The sequence below is a fragment of the Lynx rufus genome, unplaced genomic scaffold (genome assembly GCF_022079265.1).
Source record: "Lynx rufus isolate CCGP_SWC_20201006 ecotype Redwood Valley unplaced genomic scaffold, mLynRuf1.p SCAF_9, whole genome shotgun sequence".
In the NCBI taxonomy this organism is placed as follows: Eukaryota; Metazoa; Chordata; class Mammalia; order Carnivora; family Felidae; genus Lynx; species Lynx rufus.
The window spans coordinates 10,319,578-10,338,913 of NW_025814897.1; the positions used below are offsets into that span (position 1 = coordinate 10,319,578).

Genomic DNA, 19,336 nt, shown 5'->3' on the forward strand with positions numbered 1-19,336 from the left:
AAGAAATAACCCTTTATGAAATATGGATGTCATGCATATATTGCATAAATCTCTAATCCATGAGTGCAAGGGTTGTATTTTATTTTAGAATGTGTATAAATAAGACAGGACTTTGTTTTCCAGGTTCTTGCTATAATGTTATTCGAGTTCCTCCAGAGAAGGTGGATCTTGGGGAGACAATCCATGGAGCCCAGGTGATATGTTCTATTGCCTCTGCAGAGGGGATGAGACCTTCTTACTATCATAGCTTTGGTAAGCCCAAAGATAACACACATTACTTTGGGATGTGCCTTAAACGTCGCTGTAGCAGACAAGCTAGTGTTCGCATATACTGTGTTGATACCACTTATCAAAATATGCTGATGAGACCAAGGTTGCATTTTAATGCCACTTCAGTTTATTTTGTTTAGTTACATACTTTTTATCCTGGCAATTACTAAAAAATTGACAACATAGGGGCGCCTGGGTGGCGCAGTCGGTTAAGCGTCCGACTTCAGCCAGGTCACGATCTCGCGGTCTGTGAGTTCGAGCCCCGCGTCAGGCTCTGGGATGATGGCTCAGAGCCTGGAGCCTGTTTCCGATTCTGTGTCTCCCTTTCTCTCTGCCCCTCCCCCGTTCATGCTCTGTCTCTCTCTGTCCCAAAAATAAATAAACGTTGAAAAAAAAAATTAAAAAAAAAATTGACAACATCAAAAGTGAACCAGAATGTAAATTATGGACTTTGGGTGCATTTGATGGGTTGTCAGTTTGTCAGCTGTTGCAAATGTACCAACCACTCTAGTGGGGGGTGTTGATGTTAGGGAGGCTGTGTGTGGGGGGGGACAGGGTATAAAGTCTCTGTGCCTTCCCTTTAATTGTGTTACAAACCTGAAACTGCTCTACAAAAGTAAAGTCTTAGTAGAAAAAAATTATTTGACCATAAAAAAAATTGACAGAATTCAAAATTTTAGGTAACTTTAAAGCCATAGGTAATTATTTTCATGAAAAGGTCTTGACTATGTTTTTTTTGGGGGGAAATTCATATTCTGTTTGATAGCTTCAGCTTTTTCTCAGAATATTTATTTTCTGCATTCTAAACCTTTATAGCCAATCTGCTGCTGAATCTTAACCTTCAGGATAAATAGCAAAAGGATTACAGAAGAAACATCTTGATCACAAATGACACTTTAATATTATGCGTCTTCACTTGGTTCATAAACTGACCAATTTAAAAAGAAAAATAAGGAAGATAAAAAGCAAGCTGTGAGCATTCAACCCAAGCTGTTCTGAGCAGTTCCCTTTTTTATGTAGGAACAAGAAATATGTAAGGCAAAGCTGGGAAGCAGTGGAGAATTATTTCTGTCTGGCTTTTGTTTAGGGTTAGAAGTATTATGTCCTGGCATTCAGATAAATCCCCATAACCGTCACATTTCAGACAATTCTAATTTACTAAATCCCATTTTATTATTTGCTGGAACCTTTCAGGAATGACAAGGAACTACATAATCTTCATTGAACAGCCTCTAAAGATGAATTTGTGGAAAGTTGTCACTTCTAAAATCCGGGGAAAGTCCTTTGCAGATGGAATAAGCTGGGAACCCCAGTATAATACACGGTTTCATGTGGTAGATAAGCACACTGGACAGGTGGAGTATCTTGACTATGTTTGTTTTGAAAATGGACAAATCTGTATATGGTTGATTTTTTTTCTGTCACTGGGTATTGCTGGTATAAGACATTCGTAATCAAGGATATTACCTTCTTCCGTAGGTGGGGCTAGCTACTTATTAATGAGTACAGTGGGTTTTGCATATTAGAAAATTGTAAGGGATGGTTTTACTTTTAATTATCTGATTCAACTAAAATGGCATCTAAGAAACCTTGGCATATTAGCATGAATTTTTCCATGTCATAATATTTGCTAAAGAGAATGTTGTTCACATAGAAGTCTTCTGTAACTTTTGCAATGATAATTTTTTGCTTGGTTCTATGACTTCTTGGTATGTAAATATGATAATCCTACCAAAGTCCAAAGTGCGTTTGTTAAATATCTTTCTATACTCCTGTTTAGTAACGCTATGGTATTTTGTCTTCTTTTTGCCTTTCTAAAGAGATGACATCCTAAATTTACTGTACCCTAATTTCATTACAAAAAATCCTATTTTGATAATAAGTGCATTTTCCAAATAATCACTTAACTCATCATAAGCTACTTAATGGCAGTATTTTCTCTTTTTTTTAATAGTTTTATAAAGTTTATTTATTTACTTTGAGAGAGAGAGAGAGAGCGCACCAGCAAGGGAGAAGCAGAGAGAGAGGGAGCTAGAGAATCCAAAGCAGTCTCTGCACTGTCAGTGCAGAGCCCAAGGGGCTCCATCTCCCAAACCACGAGATCTGACATGAGCCAAAACCAAGAATTGGACGCTTAACTTACTGGGCCACCCAGGTGCCTCAAAAGCAGTATTTTCTATTCAATCATGTAAGATAAAGTCTAGGATTTATTTATACCTCAAAACATTGGGCCCTATTTCATAAGGACTTTTAAGTTAGTTGTGACAGTTGATTGGTTTATATCAAATAGCCCCAGTTCATTGATTAATATGAAATGTGATGACCTCAGCAAGCAATGCTTAAATCAAAGTGTTTGCTTCTATGTTCCACATTCTACCTTTTATACTTACTAGGCCTGTCACTTAAAGGGGAGGAAGGAATCTTTTTAATTTAAACTTTGTGGATCTGTTCCTTAAAGAAAAAAAGAAAATATCTCTTTTTCTTTGTATTTTCCCTACAGCTTCTTCCAGGGATGTACTACAGTAAACCTTTTGTTACTTTTCATCAAATCAATGCCTTTGAGGACCAGGGCTGTGTTGTAATTGATTTGTGCTGTCAAGATGATGGAAGAAGCCTAGAAGTTTACCAACTACAGAATCTCAGGAAAGTTGGGGAAGGGCTTGATCAGGTAAACATCTCTGACTTGTCAGAAGTTGCCAACATAATTTTGAACTAGCCAGGTTCTGGCTGCTTCTCTTGCTTCTTTGGCAGATAAGGAAGTAGAACGGTTTTAAAGCATTGAAGGCACAGCTTTGTCATTTACTTCTTTAATACTTAAAAATAATTTGAGTTACTTACTTAATACCTGATAAATTAAAAGCATATTAAAGAAAACAAAGAGATGTGTTTTGGAGCACTGTGTGATTAGTTCCTTATTACACTTGAGAACTAAACATGCTTCAGTTTCCTGGAAGGGATGGCAAATGGACTATAATATCTTAATTCTCTGATAATAGAAGCTGTTTTGGTTCTTCCAGCTGAGGGCATTCACTTTTTCCCGATACTGAATCCAAGGTAAAAATTTCCTGGATTATGTAATGCAAATTGTTTCAGGCTGTAACTTTACTTAAAAATTTTTTTAAAACATTGATTTAATTTTATTTTATCTTTTAAGTTTACTTATTTATTTTGAGAGAGAGTAAGAGAGAGAGAGAGAGTACATTCAGTCATGAGTTGGGGTGGAGCAGAGAGAATACTGAGCAGGCTCTGTGCTGTCAGCTTGGAGCCTGATGCAGGGCTCGAACTCATAAAGTGTGAGATCATCTCTTGAGCTGAGATCAAGTCGGATACTTAACTAGACTGAGCCACCCAGGCACCCCTAAAGTTAACTTTTCTTACAAAGCTTACTTATTTGTTATTATAGCTGTCTGATAGGTCTTGATATCTGCAGTATAAGTCCTAGCTCTTTTCTTTTTAAAGATTGCCTGGATTTTTCTTGGCCTTTTTGCATTTCCATAAGTTTAGAGTCAACATGTCAGTTTTTGCAAATTAAGAAAAAACAAAATCTGATTGGAATCATGTTGCAACTACAGATCAATTTGAGGATAATTGATGTCCTTACAACAGTAAGAAATGTTGAATCTTCCAATCCATGAACATGGAATATCTTTCCATTTATTTGAGTCTTTTAAAAATTTCTCTCAGTAATGTTTATAAAGTTTTTGGTCAGGATATTGCATATCTTTTGTTAAATTTATCTGTAGGCATTCAGGTTTAGTTTTGAAACTATTATAAATGGTATATTTGATTAATTATTATTATTATTTTTAAAATATTTTATTTTTAAGTAATCTCTACACTCGATATGGGGTGTGAACCTACAATTCCAATATCAAGTGTTGCACACTCCAGTGACTGAGCCAGCAAGGCATCCCAGTCTTTTCTTTTAATTGTTAAGTTTTTTTATTCAAGTGTAGTTGACATACAATATTATATTAGGCACACAACATAGTGATTTAACATTTATATACATTATGAGTTGATCGTCACAATAAATCTAGTATCTTCTGTCACCATAGAAAGTTGTTACATATTATTAACTATACTCTCTATGCTGTACATTGTATCCTCATGTCCTATTTATTTTATAACTGGGCTTTTATACTTTTTAATTCCTTCCCCTGTTTTGCCCATCCCTATACTCTCCCCTCTGGCAGATACCAGATTGTTCTCTGTTACCATTTTTAGCATCACGTTTGCTTTAGATTTCCCCTCCTCCTCCCCCTCCTCCTCCTCCTCCTCCCCCTCCTCTTCCTCCTCTCCCTCCTTATCCTCGTCCTCGTCCTCCTCCTCGTCCTCCTCCTCCTCCTCCTTCTTCTTCTTATTTAATTTAAATTCAAGTTAGTTAACATACAGTGTAGTCTTGGTTTCAGGATTAGAACCCAGGGATTCATCTCTTACATGTGACACTCAGTGCTCATCCCAACAGGTGCCCTACTTAATGCCCATCACCCATTTAACCCATCCTCCCACCCACCGCCCCTTCAGCAACGCTCAGCTTGTTCTCTGTATTTAAGAATCTCTTATGGTTTGCCTCCCTCTCTGTTTTTATCTTATTTTTACTCCCCTTCCCCTATGTTCATCTGTTGTGTTTCTCAAATTACACATACAAGTATATATGAGTGAAATCATATGATGTCTGTTTTTTCTCTGACTTATTTTGCTTAGTTTTTAAGCTTTCATTTTCTGTTTTTGCTGGTATATAGAAATGCAGTTGATTTTGTATATTGATTTCTTATTTAAATATCTTGCTAAATTCACTTATTAGGGTTTGAATAGTTGACTATAGATTATTTTTGATTTTCTATGTATATAATCATGTTATCTGAAAATAATGACAGTTTGATTTCTTTCTTTCCAGTCCTTATATGTCTTTTATTTCTTTTTCATGCCTTATTATATTGGCGAGGACCTCAAATTGAAAAGAAGTAGTTATAGCAGTAATCATTTTCCCCTTCTCATCTGGAAAATGTTTAATAATTCACCATGAAGTATGAAATTCCTACAGGTATTTTTGCGGATACCTCTATCAGGTTATCTTAATGGTGCTTTTGATGAATAAGCATGTTCCAATCTATCAATTTTTTTCTTTATGAGTAATACATTGTACATCCTATTTCAGACATCTTCCCATGATAAGGTCATAACAATATTTTCCCATATTACCTCTACAAGAGTTTTTAATTCTAAAAATTAAGTACTCATATATGCGTTATTCTGTTTTAGATTTATATTCTGTTCCATTGGTCTACTTCGGTATTCCTGTGCCAGTATCCCACTGTGCTGATTAATATCACTGTATGAAAACTCTTGATGTTTAGTAGATAAGGTCCTCCTAATATTTCCTTCTATAATGAGTGTCATGGCCATTCCTGGCCCGCTATAACTTTTTAAATTAAAAAAATTTTTTTTTTTTATTTTAGAGAGAGAGAGCAAGCAGGGGAGAGGGGTAGAGGGAGAGAGAGAGAGAATATCCCAAGCAGGCCCCCTGCCCCCAAGCCCAACGCAGGGCTTGATCCCATGATCCTGGGATCATGACCTGCCCCGAAATCAAGAGTTGGGTGCTCAACCAACTGAGCAACCCAGGTGTCCCTACATTTAAAAAAAATTTTTTTTTAATGTTTATTTATTTGTGAGAGAGAGAGACAGACAGACAGAGCATGAGTGGGGGAGGAGCAGAGAGAGAGGGAGGCACAGAATCAGAAATAGGCTCCAGGCTCTGAGCTGTCAGCACAGAGCCTGATGTGGGTCTCAAACCCATGAACTCTGAAACCATGACCTGAGCCGAAGTCAGACACTGAACTGATTGAACCATGTAGGCACCCCCCCTACATTTTTATATACATTTTAGAATCAGCTTGTCAGTTTCTACACACACACACACACACACACACACAGAACAACAAAAAAACCTGTCAGATTTTAATTGCATTTGCACTGAATCTGCGTATTAATTTGAGAGAAGGTTAATGTCTTTACACAATGTTGATTCTTCTAGTACATGAACACAATTTATCTTTCCATTTTATCACTTCTTTAAAGTGTTTTATAGCTATCTGGGTATGCATTTTATATGTCTTTTTTATTATAAGGAATATTATTAAATTATTAGATTTACTCCTAGGTATTTACTTTTGCTTTCATTTATGTTAATACTGCTGTATAGCAATATGTTTGATTTTAGTTTCTTGATCTTGTGCTCAGTTAATGAATACAGTAATTCAGTAATTCTAATAATTTATAGATTCTTTTAGATTTTCTACATCTACAATCATATCTTATACAAGTAATGACAGTTTCCTTTCCAAACTAGTTATTGATTTTCATTTTCTTGCCTTTCTTCATTGGACCTTCAGTACAGTGTTGAATGCAAGTGGAGATGGTTAGCATCCTTATCTGGTGCCCAATATGAGAGGAAAAGTCTTCAACATTTTACTGTTAGGTATGCTGTTTGCTATAGATTTAAACAAGCAAACAAACTAATAGACTTTGTTTTTTAGAGAAGTTTTAGATTTAAAGAAAAATCAAGCAGAACCTGGAAAGCACTCCCATGTATATTCCCTTCCTCTAATATTCCCAGATTCCCCTATTGTTGACATCTTGCCTTGGTGTGGTATATTTGTTACCATTGATGAACCAATATTTATATATTATTACTACCTAAAGTCTGTAATTTACACTGGATTCACTCTGTGTTGTACAATTCTATGGGTTTTGACAAATGCATAAAGTCATGTATCTACCATTATAGTACCATACAGACTAGTTTCCCTACCTTTAAAATACCACATTCATTCTTCTTCCCTCCCCACTTCTCTCAACACCTAGCAACTAGTAATCTTTTTACTGTCCCTATACTTTCTCCTTTTTCAAGATGTCATGTAATTGGAATCCTAGAGTATGTAGCCTTTTCAGACTTGCTTTTTCCTCATAGTAATATATATTTAAAGTTTCTTCAGGTCTTTTGGTGTCTTGATAGCTCATTTTTTTCATCACTGAATGATATGCTGTTGTATGTATGTACTACGGTTTGTTTATCCATTCATTTATTGGAGGATACCTTGGTTACTTTCAGTTTTTGGCAAATATAAATAAAACTGCTGTTAACATTTGTGGGCAGATTTTGTGTGGACATAAGTTATTGATAGATTTTTAAAAAAATGTTTATTTTTTGAGAGACAGAGAAACAGAGCACGAACAGGGGAGGCACAGACAGAGAGGGAGAAACAGAATCTGAAGCAGGCTCCAGGTTCTGAGCTGTCAATACATAGCCCGACGCTGGGCTCGAACTCAAAAATCATGACTGGAACTGAAGTTGGATGCTTAACTGACTGAGCCACCCAGGTGCCCCAATAGATTCTTTTTTAAAGATAATTTTTCTCACTTAGGAAAGTTCCCTTTTACTTCTAGTTGACTAAGAACTTTAATTATGGATGGATGTTGGATTTTATCAAGTGTTTTTTCAATAGTTTTGAGATAATCCTCTGACGTATCCTTTATGTCATCAATGTGGTAAAGTACATTGATTGATTGAAGAAATGTTTGTAATAACAGCTATTTATTGATTTTTGAATGTGAAGCTTTCCCTTCTATTCCTGAATCAAATCCCAATTGGTTGCTGTGTATTTTTCTTTAAATATTGTTGGACTTACTTTGCTAATATTTTGTTTAGGATTTTGTTGCATGTATTTTATGAATAAAATTGGCCTATAATTTTTCTTTCTTATAATATCCTTGTTAAGTTTTGGTATTAAGGTTTTGCTGATCTCATACAGTGAGTTGGAAATTGTTCTCTTTTCTCTACATGAGAATGTATAAGATTGGCATTATTTCTTAAACGTTTGGAATAATTCAAGAAGTAAGCCATCTGGGCCTGTATATTTCCTTATAGTTAGATCTTAAATTATGAATTGTATTTTAATAATACAATATTATTCTGATTTTCTATTTTTTATTGTGTCAGATTTGGTAAATTGATTTTTTTTAGAAATTTATGTCATCTAAAATTTCAAATTTATTTATCTGATGTCATTTGTGATATCATTCTATGATTTGAAAAAATGTACCTATGGTTAATTGATGCCACCTGTTTTTATCCCTATATGGTAATTTTTCCTTTCTTTTTTGTGCATTTGCTTAGGCTTGCCAGGGTCTTATCAATTTAATGAAGCTTTTCAAAAACAACTATCTTTCTGGCTTGGTTGATCCTCTTTAATGTGTGTGTGTTTTCCATTTCATCAGTTTCTATTCTTATTTTTATTATTTCCTTTCCTTCTTTCTTCATACAACACCCAGGGCTCGTCACAAGTGCCCTACTTAATCTCCACCACCCATTTAGCTCATCCCCTGCCCACTTCCCCTCCGGCAACATCTCACTTTGTTCTCTATAGTTAAGAGTCTGTTTTATGGCTTGCCTCTCTCTTTGTTTCTTCCTCCCATGTTCATTTGTTTTGTTTCTTAAATTCCACATGTGAGTGAAATCATACGGTCTTTCTCTGGCCCTTTCTTTTTCCTTTGTGCCTAATATGACCTCTTTGTAACTAAGAATGTGGTTAGTTTGTTATTTTTCATCCTTTTGCCCACAACATATATCTTTGTGATGATAAATGTCACTCTAGCAGAGTTTTAGCTGCATCCCACAAATTTTTATATGTTTTATTTTTATTACTTCTCAGTTAACGAATTTTCTCTCATTGAGATTTGTTTTTGAAATGTGTTTTTAAAATTTCAAATATATAGAGATTTTTCTACCATTGATTTCCAGCTTAATTTTACTGTATGATACTGAGATTTGCTTTATGGTCCAGCGTTAGATCATTTTTTAAGTGCTTCATAAGTATTTAAAATAATGTATATTCTGAATTTTCAATATAGTGTTTTACATATGTCAATTAGGTCATATTTGTTTATACTCTCCAAATCGTATCTGTTTTTATTGATCTCTATTACATGACATTATGATATCACATGAGAGGCATATTAAAATCTCTTAATTGGAATACAGATTTTTCTGTTTCTTTTTATAGTTATGTTAATTTTATTTTATTTTTTATTTTTTTAAAGTAAACTCTGCCCTCAATGTGGGGCTCAAACTCATGACCGCAAGATCAAGAGTCACATGGCTCTTATCAACTAAGCCAGACTGGTGCTCCTATAGTTATGTTAATTTTTAGTTTATATATTTTGGTGCTCTGTTATTATGTACATACAAATTTAGAATTGTTTTACCTTGATGATTTTATTGAACATTTATTTCTGAGTAATGTTTTTTGCCTTAAAGTCTACTTTTTTGTTTAATGTTGGCATGCTGTAACTTTTCCATTCTTACACTTTTAATCTTTATGAATGTGTACCTTGTAAGCAGCATATATTTTAAAAATCCATTATGCTAATTCTTGACTTTTAATTGAGCATTTAGTTGGAACAGTCACCAATATATTGAAGTTTAAAAATCCCATCTGGGGCGCCTGGGTGGCGCAGTCGGTTAAGCGTCCGACTTCAGCCAGGTCACGATCTCGCAGTCCGTGAGTTCGAGCCCCGCGTCGGGCTCTGGGCTGATGGCTCCGAGCCTGGAGCCTGTTTCCGATTCTGTGTCTCCCTCTCTCTCTGCCCCTCCCCCGTTCATGCTCTGTCTCTCTCTGTCCCAAAAATAAATAAACGTTGAAAAAAAAAAATTAAAAAAAAAATAAAAATCCCATCTTGGGGCGCCAGGGTGGCTCAGTTGGTTGAGTGTCCGACTTTGGCTCAGGTTGTGATCTCGTGATATGTGGGTTTGAGCCCTTCATCAGGCTCTGTGCTGACAGCACGGAGCCTGGAGCCTGCTTGGGATTCTGTGTCTCCCTCTCTCTGACTCTCCTCCACTCATGCTCTGTTTCTCTCTATCTCTCAAAAACAAATAAATGTTAAAAAAAATTTTTTTTAATAAAAAAAAAATTCCATCTTACTGTTCACTTCCTATTTGTGTCATTGTTTCTTTCTCTCTCTCCTTTCTTGCCTTCCCTGGATTGGTTGAGTGTATTTTATTATTTGATTTCCATCTCCCCTCCCCAAACCTCATTCCACCTCCTGCCCATTAGCTTGGTAATTAAATATTTTTTTAGTGGCTATTTCATTTTAGTTCTTTTCTCTTTTTAAAAAATTTTTTTTAATGTTCATTTATTTTTGAGAGAGAAAGAGAGAGAGAGACAGAGCATGAGCAGGGGAGGAGCAGAGAGAGAGGGAGACACAGAATCCGAAACAGGCTCCAGGCTCTAAGCTGTCAGCACAGAGCCAGACGTGGGGCTCGAACTCACAAACTGTGAGATCATGACCTGAGCTGAAGCTGGACGCTCAATTGACTGAGCCATCCAGGCGCCCCAACTTTTTTTTTTTTTTAAGTTTATTTATTTTTCACAGAGAGAAAGAGAGAGAGCACGAACGGGGGAGGGTCAGAGAGAGGGAGACACAGAATCTGAAGCAGGCTCCAGGCTCTGAGCCCTCAGCACAGAGCCCGACATGGGGCTCGAACTCACAGACTGCGAGATCATGACCTGAGCTGAAGTCGGACGCTCAACCAACTCAGCCACCCAGGTGCCCCTATTTTTTATTTTTTAATGTTTATTTATTTGAGAGAGAGAGAGAGAGAGAGAGAGAGAGAGAGAGAGAGGGAGAGGGAGAGGGAGAGGGAAAGACAGAGCATGAATGGGGGAGGGGCAGAGTGAGGGAGACACAGAATCTGAAACAGGCTCCAGGCTCTGAGCTGTCAGCACAGAACCTGACACAGGCCTCGAACCCACGAACCGTGAGGTCATGACCTTAGCTGAAGTCAGAAGCTTAACCAACTGAGCCCCCCCCATGCGTCCCTGGTGGTTATTTTAGAGATTATAATATGCAGCCTTGATTTAACACAATATATTATAAATTGGTTCTTTAATTCCTTGCAGACAGTGCAAGAACTCTGGAACACATTAACTCTATTTACTCTTCTCCTGATTTATACACTACTGTTGTTGTATATTTTAATTTTCTTTCTATATTAAACCCTATAAGACATTATTATTATTGCTTTATGTAATCATAGTTCTCCATACCACCCATGTACCCACATCTGTACCTTTCAATTGCTTTTAATTCCTCCCAGTCTGAGCCTTCCATGTGGAATCATTTTCTTTCTAACAGAAGAGTATCTTTTGGTATTTCCTTTAGTTCAGATATGCTGGTGATGAAATCTGTTTTTGCTTCTCAGAAAAATGTTTTTATTTTACCTTCTTTCTTGAAGAATGTTTTCATTAGATAAAGAGTTCTAGGTTGTTATTTTTTTTAATACTTTAAAGATGTTTGGTTGTATTCTGATTTCTGTTGATAAATCAGTAGTCAATCTAAGCCTTGCTCCTTTGAAGTTGCTATTTTTTCCTCTCCTCTGATTTAAAAGAAAACTTTTTTAAATGCTTTTATTTTAGAGAGATTGAGGGGGGGAGGGAGGGAGACAGTGGGCAAGGAAGGGGCAGAGAGAGAGGGAGGCAGAGGACCTGAAGGGAAGCCGTGACAGCAGAGAGCCAGTGTGGGGCTCAAACTCATGAACTGTGAGATCATGACCTGAGCTGAAGTTGGATGCTTAACCGACTGAGCCACCCAGGCACCCCATCTCTGACTGATTTTAAAATCTTCTCTTTGATTTTCTGTAGTTAGTCCTAGGATAGCTCTCAGTATGGTTTTCTTTTTATTTATTTTACTTTGGTGTTTTTTAGGGATAACTGAATGTATGGTCTGATGTCTTTCATTAGTTTTGAAAAATGTCACCTATTTCTTCAAATATTGCATCTGGTAAATCCTTTCTCTCCCTTCTCTCTGGGATTGAAGTACATGTGTGTTACTTCTTTTCACTTTATCTGTTACTTATGTTCTGTTTAGTATTTACCATTCTTGTGTCTCTCTAATAAGCATCTTGTTTTGGATATTTTCTTCTTACCTGTCTTACAGTTAATTTTTTCTTCAACAGTGTCTATTCTGCTGTTAAACCTTGCCACTAAGTTCTTAAACTCATTGCATTTTTCAGTACTTGAATTTTAATTTGGTTCTCTTTTATAATTTCTAGTTCTCTGCTACAATTCTCAGTTTAAAAGAATTTCCTCCACCATATTCAGAAGCTTAGAGTCTGGTAGCTTCTATTATCTGGATCCCTTGTGGCTCTGGTTCTGTTGTTATCTTGTTTTGTTTTGTTTTTTTAAACATGCTCTTGTCTTCTCATGTACTGGCTAATTTTTATTGTATACAGAATATTGTGTTTGAAAAATTGTAGAGATATTTTGAGACCCAGGCTGATACTACGTTCCTCCAGAGAAAATTTTATTTACTTTTGGCTGATTGCTTGGGTACATGATCAATTCCAGATATTCTTTTTTTTTTTTAATTTTTTTTTACATTGATTTATTTTTGAGAAACAGAGTGAGACAAAGCGTGAACAGAGTGAGTGGGCAGAGAGCGAAGGAGACACAGAATCTGAAGCAGGCTCCAGGCTCTGAGCAAGCAAGCGGTCAGCACAGAGCCTGATGCGGGGCTCGAACTCACAAACTGTGAGATCATGACCTGAGCTGAAGTCGGACGCTCAACTGACTGAGCCACCCAGGCGCCCCAATTCCAGATATTCTTAATCTAGTTCTAGGGCTTGGGATATTTTGAAGCAGGGTACAGTTCCTGAAAGAGCTGGACTACTTCTTGTTCATTCTTACTCCTAGGTGCTGAATGAAGGGGTTTTGATCCAAAGAGCTGGGGGTCTATCAGGGCTTCTCCTTTTTGGCCGTCCTTGAACTCCAGCTTTTATCCCTTTAATTCCTTGAAAATATCAAAATCTATTCACTGGGGTCAAGTGTTAGGGGAGTTGGTGTAGCCATATATTTATAAAAAGGTAGCATGAAGGATCCTTGTGGTGATTTTATATCTTGAGTGTCGTGGTGATCACATGAATTTACACATGAGAAAACTGCATGGAACTAAATACACAGACACACACACACACACACACACACACACACACACACACGCAAGTGCATGTTAAGCTGGTGAAATCTGAAAAAAGTTGGTGGATTATATCAGTGTAAATTTTCCAGTTGTGATATTGTACTGCAGTTATGCAAGACGCTGTCATTGGTGAAACTGGATGAAGGATACATATGATCTCTCTGTATTATTTTGTTTTTTATGTGATAAAATATACATAACATAAAACTTACATTTTAACCATCTTTAGGTATTCAGTTCAGTAGCATTAAGTACATTAACAGTGTTGTGCAACCATAATCACTGCCCATTTCCACACTTTTTATCATTCCAAATGGAAACTCTACCTGTTAAATAACAGGTCCCTATTATCCTCTCTCTCCAGCCTTTGGTAGCCTCTATTCTGCTTTCTGTTTCTATGCATTTGCCTATTCCAGGTACCTCATATAAGTGGAATCAGACAAGATTTATTTTTTTGTGTTTGGCTTATTTTATTTAGCATAACCTTTTTGAGGGTCATCCATGTTGTAACATGTATCAGAATCTCATTCCTGTTAAAGGTTAAATATCCTTGTATGTCTGTACTGCATTTCGTTTATCTGTTCATTTGTTGGGGAACATTTGGGTTGTTTTCACCTTTTGGCTATTGTGAATAGTGCTGTTATGAACATCGGCACACAAGTATACATTTGAGTCCCTGTTTTAAGTTCTTTTTGTATATAACTAGAAATAGAATTGCTGGATCCTGTGATAATTGTATCACTAACTGAAGAACCGCCAGAATGTTTTCTACAACAGCTGCACCATTTAACATTCCCACCGGCGATGCACAGGGGTCCGATTCCTTCACCTTTTCAAAGCACTTTTATTTTCTTGTTTTGATTTTTTTTTTATAGTAACCACCCTAGTGGGTATGAAGTAATATCTCATTGTAATTTTGATTTGCATTTCCCTAATGACTAATGAATGATGCTGAGCATCTTTTCATGTACTTATTGGCCATTTGTATATTTTTGGCAAAATGTTATTTTAGTTTTTTGCCCATTTTTTAATCAATTGTTTATTTTTCTGTATTATTTCATGTGAATCTGCAATGATCTCAAGATAAAAAAAAGTTTAATAAAAAGTTATTTTATTTTCTCAGCCTTTCAGCTGCCTTTTTCTGGAAGCAGTTGATATCCTTAGGGGACAAGTTGCCCCGCCGCCCCCGTATCTTGTTTACCTCTAGGTTTCCGTCTCCCTCCAAATCTCTGCCCTGTTGTTTGTCACTGCCTTTTTAGCTCACCAATGCCTTCAAAAATATATTTTATTTTATTTTTATTTGGGGGGGGAATTATAAAGCATTTTTTAAACATAATTTATTGTCAAGTTAGCTAAAATACAGCGTATACAGTATGCTCTTGGCTTCAGGAGTAGATTCCCATGATTCATCGCTTACATACAACACCCAGTGCTCATCCCAACAAGTGCACTCCTCAATGCCCATTACCCATTTTCCCCTCCCCACCGACCCTCCCATCAGCCCTCAGTTTGTTCTCTGTATTTAAGAGTCTCTTATGGTTTGCCTCCCTCTCTGTAACTTTTTTTTTCCCCTTCCTTTCCCCCATGGTCTTCTGTTAAGTTTCTCAGGTTCCACATATGAGTGAAAACATGATATCTGTCTTTTTCTGACTGATTTATCTCACTTACCGTAATACCCTCCAGTTCCATCCATGTTGTTGCAAATGGCAAGGTTTCATTCTTTCTCATTGCCGAGTAGTATTCCATTGTATATATAAACCACATCTTCTTTATCCATTTGTCAGTTGATGGACATTTGAGCTCTTTCCCTAATTTGGCTATTGTTGAAAGTGCTGCTATAAACATTGGGGTACATGCGCCCCTATGAATCAGCACCCCTGTATCCTTTGCATAAATTCCTAGTAGTGCTGTTGCTGGGTCGTAGGGCAATTTTATTTTTAATTTTTTGAGGAACCTTCACACTCTTTTCCAGAGCAGCTGAACCAGTTTGCATTCCCATCAGCAGTGCAAGAGAGTTCCCATTTCTCCACATCCTCACCAACATCTGTTGTTTCCTGAATTCAAACACCCATTCTAAGCATTTTGTCTAGCTTCTTTAAACTGTTTTCAGTGGGATAGTTGGTCCACTTTACTTTTTTAATAATAAGCCACCATTATTGGAAGTGTCTTTTTGTTCAGCTATGGCTTTGCTGAAGGAAAAAAAAATGTTCACATAAATTTAAAAGTAACTTAAAACATCTAACTCTTAAAAAAATCTAACTCTGTATGAAGCTTAAAAATAGCACTGAATCTTTTTTCAGTAAAAACATTTCTGTGTGAGATGGAGATAATGTGGATCCAGGTGTATGAGGGGAAATAGCACATTTTCTTCTCCATCTTACAGTAGTTTTTTTTGTTTTTCTTTTTGCATTTGATTATTTTTTAGAGAGAGAGAGAGAGAGAGAGAGAGAATCCCAAGAAGGCCCTTTGTTGACAGGACAGAGCCCAACGCAGGGCTCAAATCCATGAATGGTGAGATCATGACCTGAGCCAAAACCAAGAGTCAGACCCTTAACCGACTGAACCACCCAGGTGCCCCTCTTACAGTATTTCAAGAAGGGAAAATATGCTTAAAGCACTCTTATTGTCAGAAAAAATATACTTATTTTGCTAGGGCCGCCTGCTTCAACATGATCTCTGCAAGGAGGTTGTGTTGGGGATCCTCTCTCTTGGTTTGGTGATTCAGTAGGAGGGTTCACAGATCTCAGAAAAGTCAGCAAATGGAAAGGTGCGTGGGATGAAGACTGGAGGAGACCACCAGGTGCACACTTCCAAGTCTTCTCCCAGTGGAGTCACCCAGGACACACCTGATTCCTCTAGCAACTTGTGACAACATGTATGGAATGTTGCATGCCAGGGAAGCTCCCCCAGATTGATCATCAAGAGTTTTTGTTGGGTATCAATCAGCACATAGGCAAATAGCCCCTCCCCAACCTCAGTTAAGCAAAGCTCCGTATGCCCACAGGGAAGCAAATGTTCATTATAAATTGCATTGTTTGCATAAACTGTCTGGGTAAAGTAGTGCAGTGTGGCTCAAGACCTCAGGAATGCGAACCTAGTCTTGTCAGACATAATATTCCCACAGCTCAGTTCTCAGGTGCCAGCTAAGGACCAGCCATGAAAATGGACCTTTCTTGAGAATGTGCCAGCTTTGAGCAGCCCAGGCCTACTAAGTTAATGCTTTAATACGCAGAGGCCTATTCTGACCAGACATGAAAAAGGAAGCACCCCTGTTACTCTCTAGTCTCTCACCCTGCAGGATGTTTCTTAATGGCAGTTATCACTATCAAGACCTCATTTGTGTATTTGACGCTAATCCAATAACATACATTTTAATTCTTATTATCATTCTTTTTCCGCTAGAGTGTGAGTTCCTTGAGGTCCAGAGACTCTGTTCACTGTTGCATCCCCAGTGTCTAAAATAGTGCTTTGCCTAGAGGTACTCAACAGATGTTTGTGGAATAAATGAATGAATGAAAATGATCGTTTATGCAATTACTTAGGAATGTTTGACTGGATATAAATTATTGGGACATGCTGTTATCCTATGAATGACATTTTCTCATCTTTCTTTTTCCTGAACAGGTCTATAATTCAGTAGGCAGATCTTTCCCTCGAAGGTTTGTTTTGCCCTTGCATGTCAGTTTGAATGACCCCAAGGGACAGAACCTCAGCCCATTGTCCTATTCTTCAGCCAGTGCTGTGAAACAGGCTGATGGAAAGGTATGCTTTCAAAGGACACTAGACTAAGACTTTGAATTTTAATCGTGGTACTCTATTCATTGGCTGTTTCCCTCAATCTTTGTTGCCCAATAAGTCTGATAACATTCAGCCTAGCAGGGTAAGGTCATGACAGTCGCTTGCACAAGAGCTGCAGGATTCTGAGTGGGAGTGAGCGCTGTGTTTACCTATCCTTTTTGTGTTTTGAAACAGATATGTCAATCTTCTAATGGTTGTGGAACAGCTAAGTATTAGATTGGTATTGATCATCTCCACCTTCTGGAAAGCTTGTGCTTACCACAGCATGCCGTTGTGTAGCTATTAATAGCTTTGGTAGAATAAGAAGGTCACTGCCACCCTGTATGCCATTTGACAGCTTCGTCACAAAACCCGATGATCTTTCACGTATTCATACACGTGATGGAAAGAGGAATAATGGAAAAGATGACCTAGAGTCTCAGTTTCCAAGCCCTGTTGCAAACTCTTAGCCCCCTCACTGACTTTTACTGCATAAAATAGGTGAGAAAGTAAGCAATCACTGCAAATCCTTTTGGGATCTCTTTTAGATTTGGTGCTCCTATGAAAATCTACATCCTGAGGGTCTAGAGGATGAAGGAGGTATTGAATTTCCCCAGATCAACTATGGCCAATTCAGTGGCAGAAAGTATCGTTTCTTCTATGGCTGTGGCTTTCGGCATTTGGTGGGGGATTCTCTGATCAAGGTGGACGTGGTAAACAAAACACTGACGGTAATGAAAATCTTTTTCCCTTTCTGAACTCTTAAAAGACCACATTTGCCCTTTTAAAGGGCACCCTTAAAAGACCACTTTTTTGAATTAGTTTCTGTTTTGTTAAAGTAGCTCTTGAATTTCTTTTTCTTTTTTTAAAGGAAGGAGTGACTTTTTTTTAAAGGTTTTTCTTTTTCATGTTTTATTTATTTATTTTGAGAGACAGAGAGAAAGAGAATGAGAGAGAGAGTGAATGAGAGTGCTTGCATGCGTTGGGGAGAGGTAGAGAGAGAACCCCAAGCAGGTGCCAAGCTGTCAGGGCAGAGCCCGCTGCAGGGCTGGATCTCACCAACTGTGAGATCATGACCTGAGCTGAAATGAAGAGTCGGACGCTTAACCAAATGAGCCACCCAGGCACCCCTTGGGCTTCTTTAATATTTAAGCCGCTCAACCATTTACTTTTATTCAGTTTGAGAACCACAGAATCACCTAGGCTAGGGGTATATTCCCTCTGGGGAATCTTACATGAATCCCAAGCCCAGAAAAGCAAGTCTCTGTTGGATGTTATTTTTAGAGAAATCATGGGGTTTAGGTTATTGGGACACATAGTTCAGGTCGATGGGAAATTATAACTGCACAGATTGTGTCTGATGATGATGGAGCCTGTAGCTGCAAGCCACCTGCCCCCCTCTATTCAGCTCAGTGAGCCTGGTTCTTTTACTGAATGGATAGTGTACTGACAGCCAGGTGCATGCTGGGAGTGAGAAAAGCTGTTGAAGGCTTCTTGCTCATAACTAGCCTTCTATCAAATACTTTTTTTGGGGGGGGGTCTTACAGATTTGGAGAGAAGATGGCTTCTACCCCTCGGAACCTGTGTTTGTTCCTGCACCAGGAACCAGTGAAGAAGATGGTGGGGTTATTCTCTCTGTGGTGATCACCCCCAAGCAGGTAAATGTATCTCCCCATCACTATTCAGAAAGAGAAGTGGCACTGAGCCTTTTGAGGATTGTATTCAGTGATGCTGTCAGTAGTTTATTCTGATTCCAATACAGTACTTTCTCCCTTTTCTTCCTCTCCTCCTATGTACATACCCTTTTATCACAATCGTGCTTTATTATTATTTTAAAGTTCTATTTATATAGTCATCATAATTTACATTTTGTATATTCATTTACAAAGAATTTTAACACACATCATCTTATTTACTCATCAGAAGAGCTTTGTTGAAACAGAGAGGGAGGCAAACCATAAGAGAATCTTAAATATAGAGAACAAACTGAGCGTTGCTGGAGGGGAGGTGGGTAGGGTATGGGTAAAATGGGTGATGAGCATTAAGGAGGGCACTTTTCAGGATGAGCACTGGGCATCATATGTAAGAGATGAATCCCAGGTTCTATTCCTGAAACCAAGACTACACTGTATGTTAACTAACTTGAATTTAAATTGAAAAAAAAAGAAGAAGACCTTTTTTGCATACCATTTTACACACATGGAATTTGTAAGTTAGATAAGTTGCAGGAGCTTGCGTCAGATCTCACAGTGGT

General features: G+C 37.6%; 1 protein-coding gene across 2 annotated transcripts in view; it reads left to right on the plus strand.

Moving 5' to 3' along the window:
- LOC124506151 (testis-expressed protein 12) overlaps positions 1 to 19,336 on the plus strand; it is a 49,382-nt gene that overhangs the window by 28,847 nt on the left and 1,199 nt on the right. For both annotated transcript variants that reach the window (XM_047072170.1, XM_047072169.1), the window contains exons 8-13: positions 124 to 252; positions 1,465 to 1,625; positions 2,771 to 2,938; positions 16,930 to 17,067; positions 17,631 to 17,813; positions 18,630 to 18,740. In XM_047072170.1, coding sequence (XP_046928126.1) covers positions 124 to 252; positions 1,465 to 1,625; positions 2,771 to 2,938; positions 16,930 to 17,067; positions 17,631 to 17,813; positions 18,630 to 18,740 — 890 coding nt within the window. The remainder of the gene's footprint in view (positions 1 to 123; positions 253 to 1,464; positions 1,626 to 2,770; positions 2,939 to 16,929; positions 17,068 to 17,630; positions 17,814 to 18,629; positions 18,741 to 19,336) is intronic.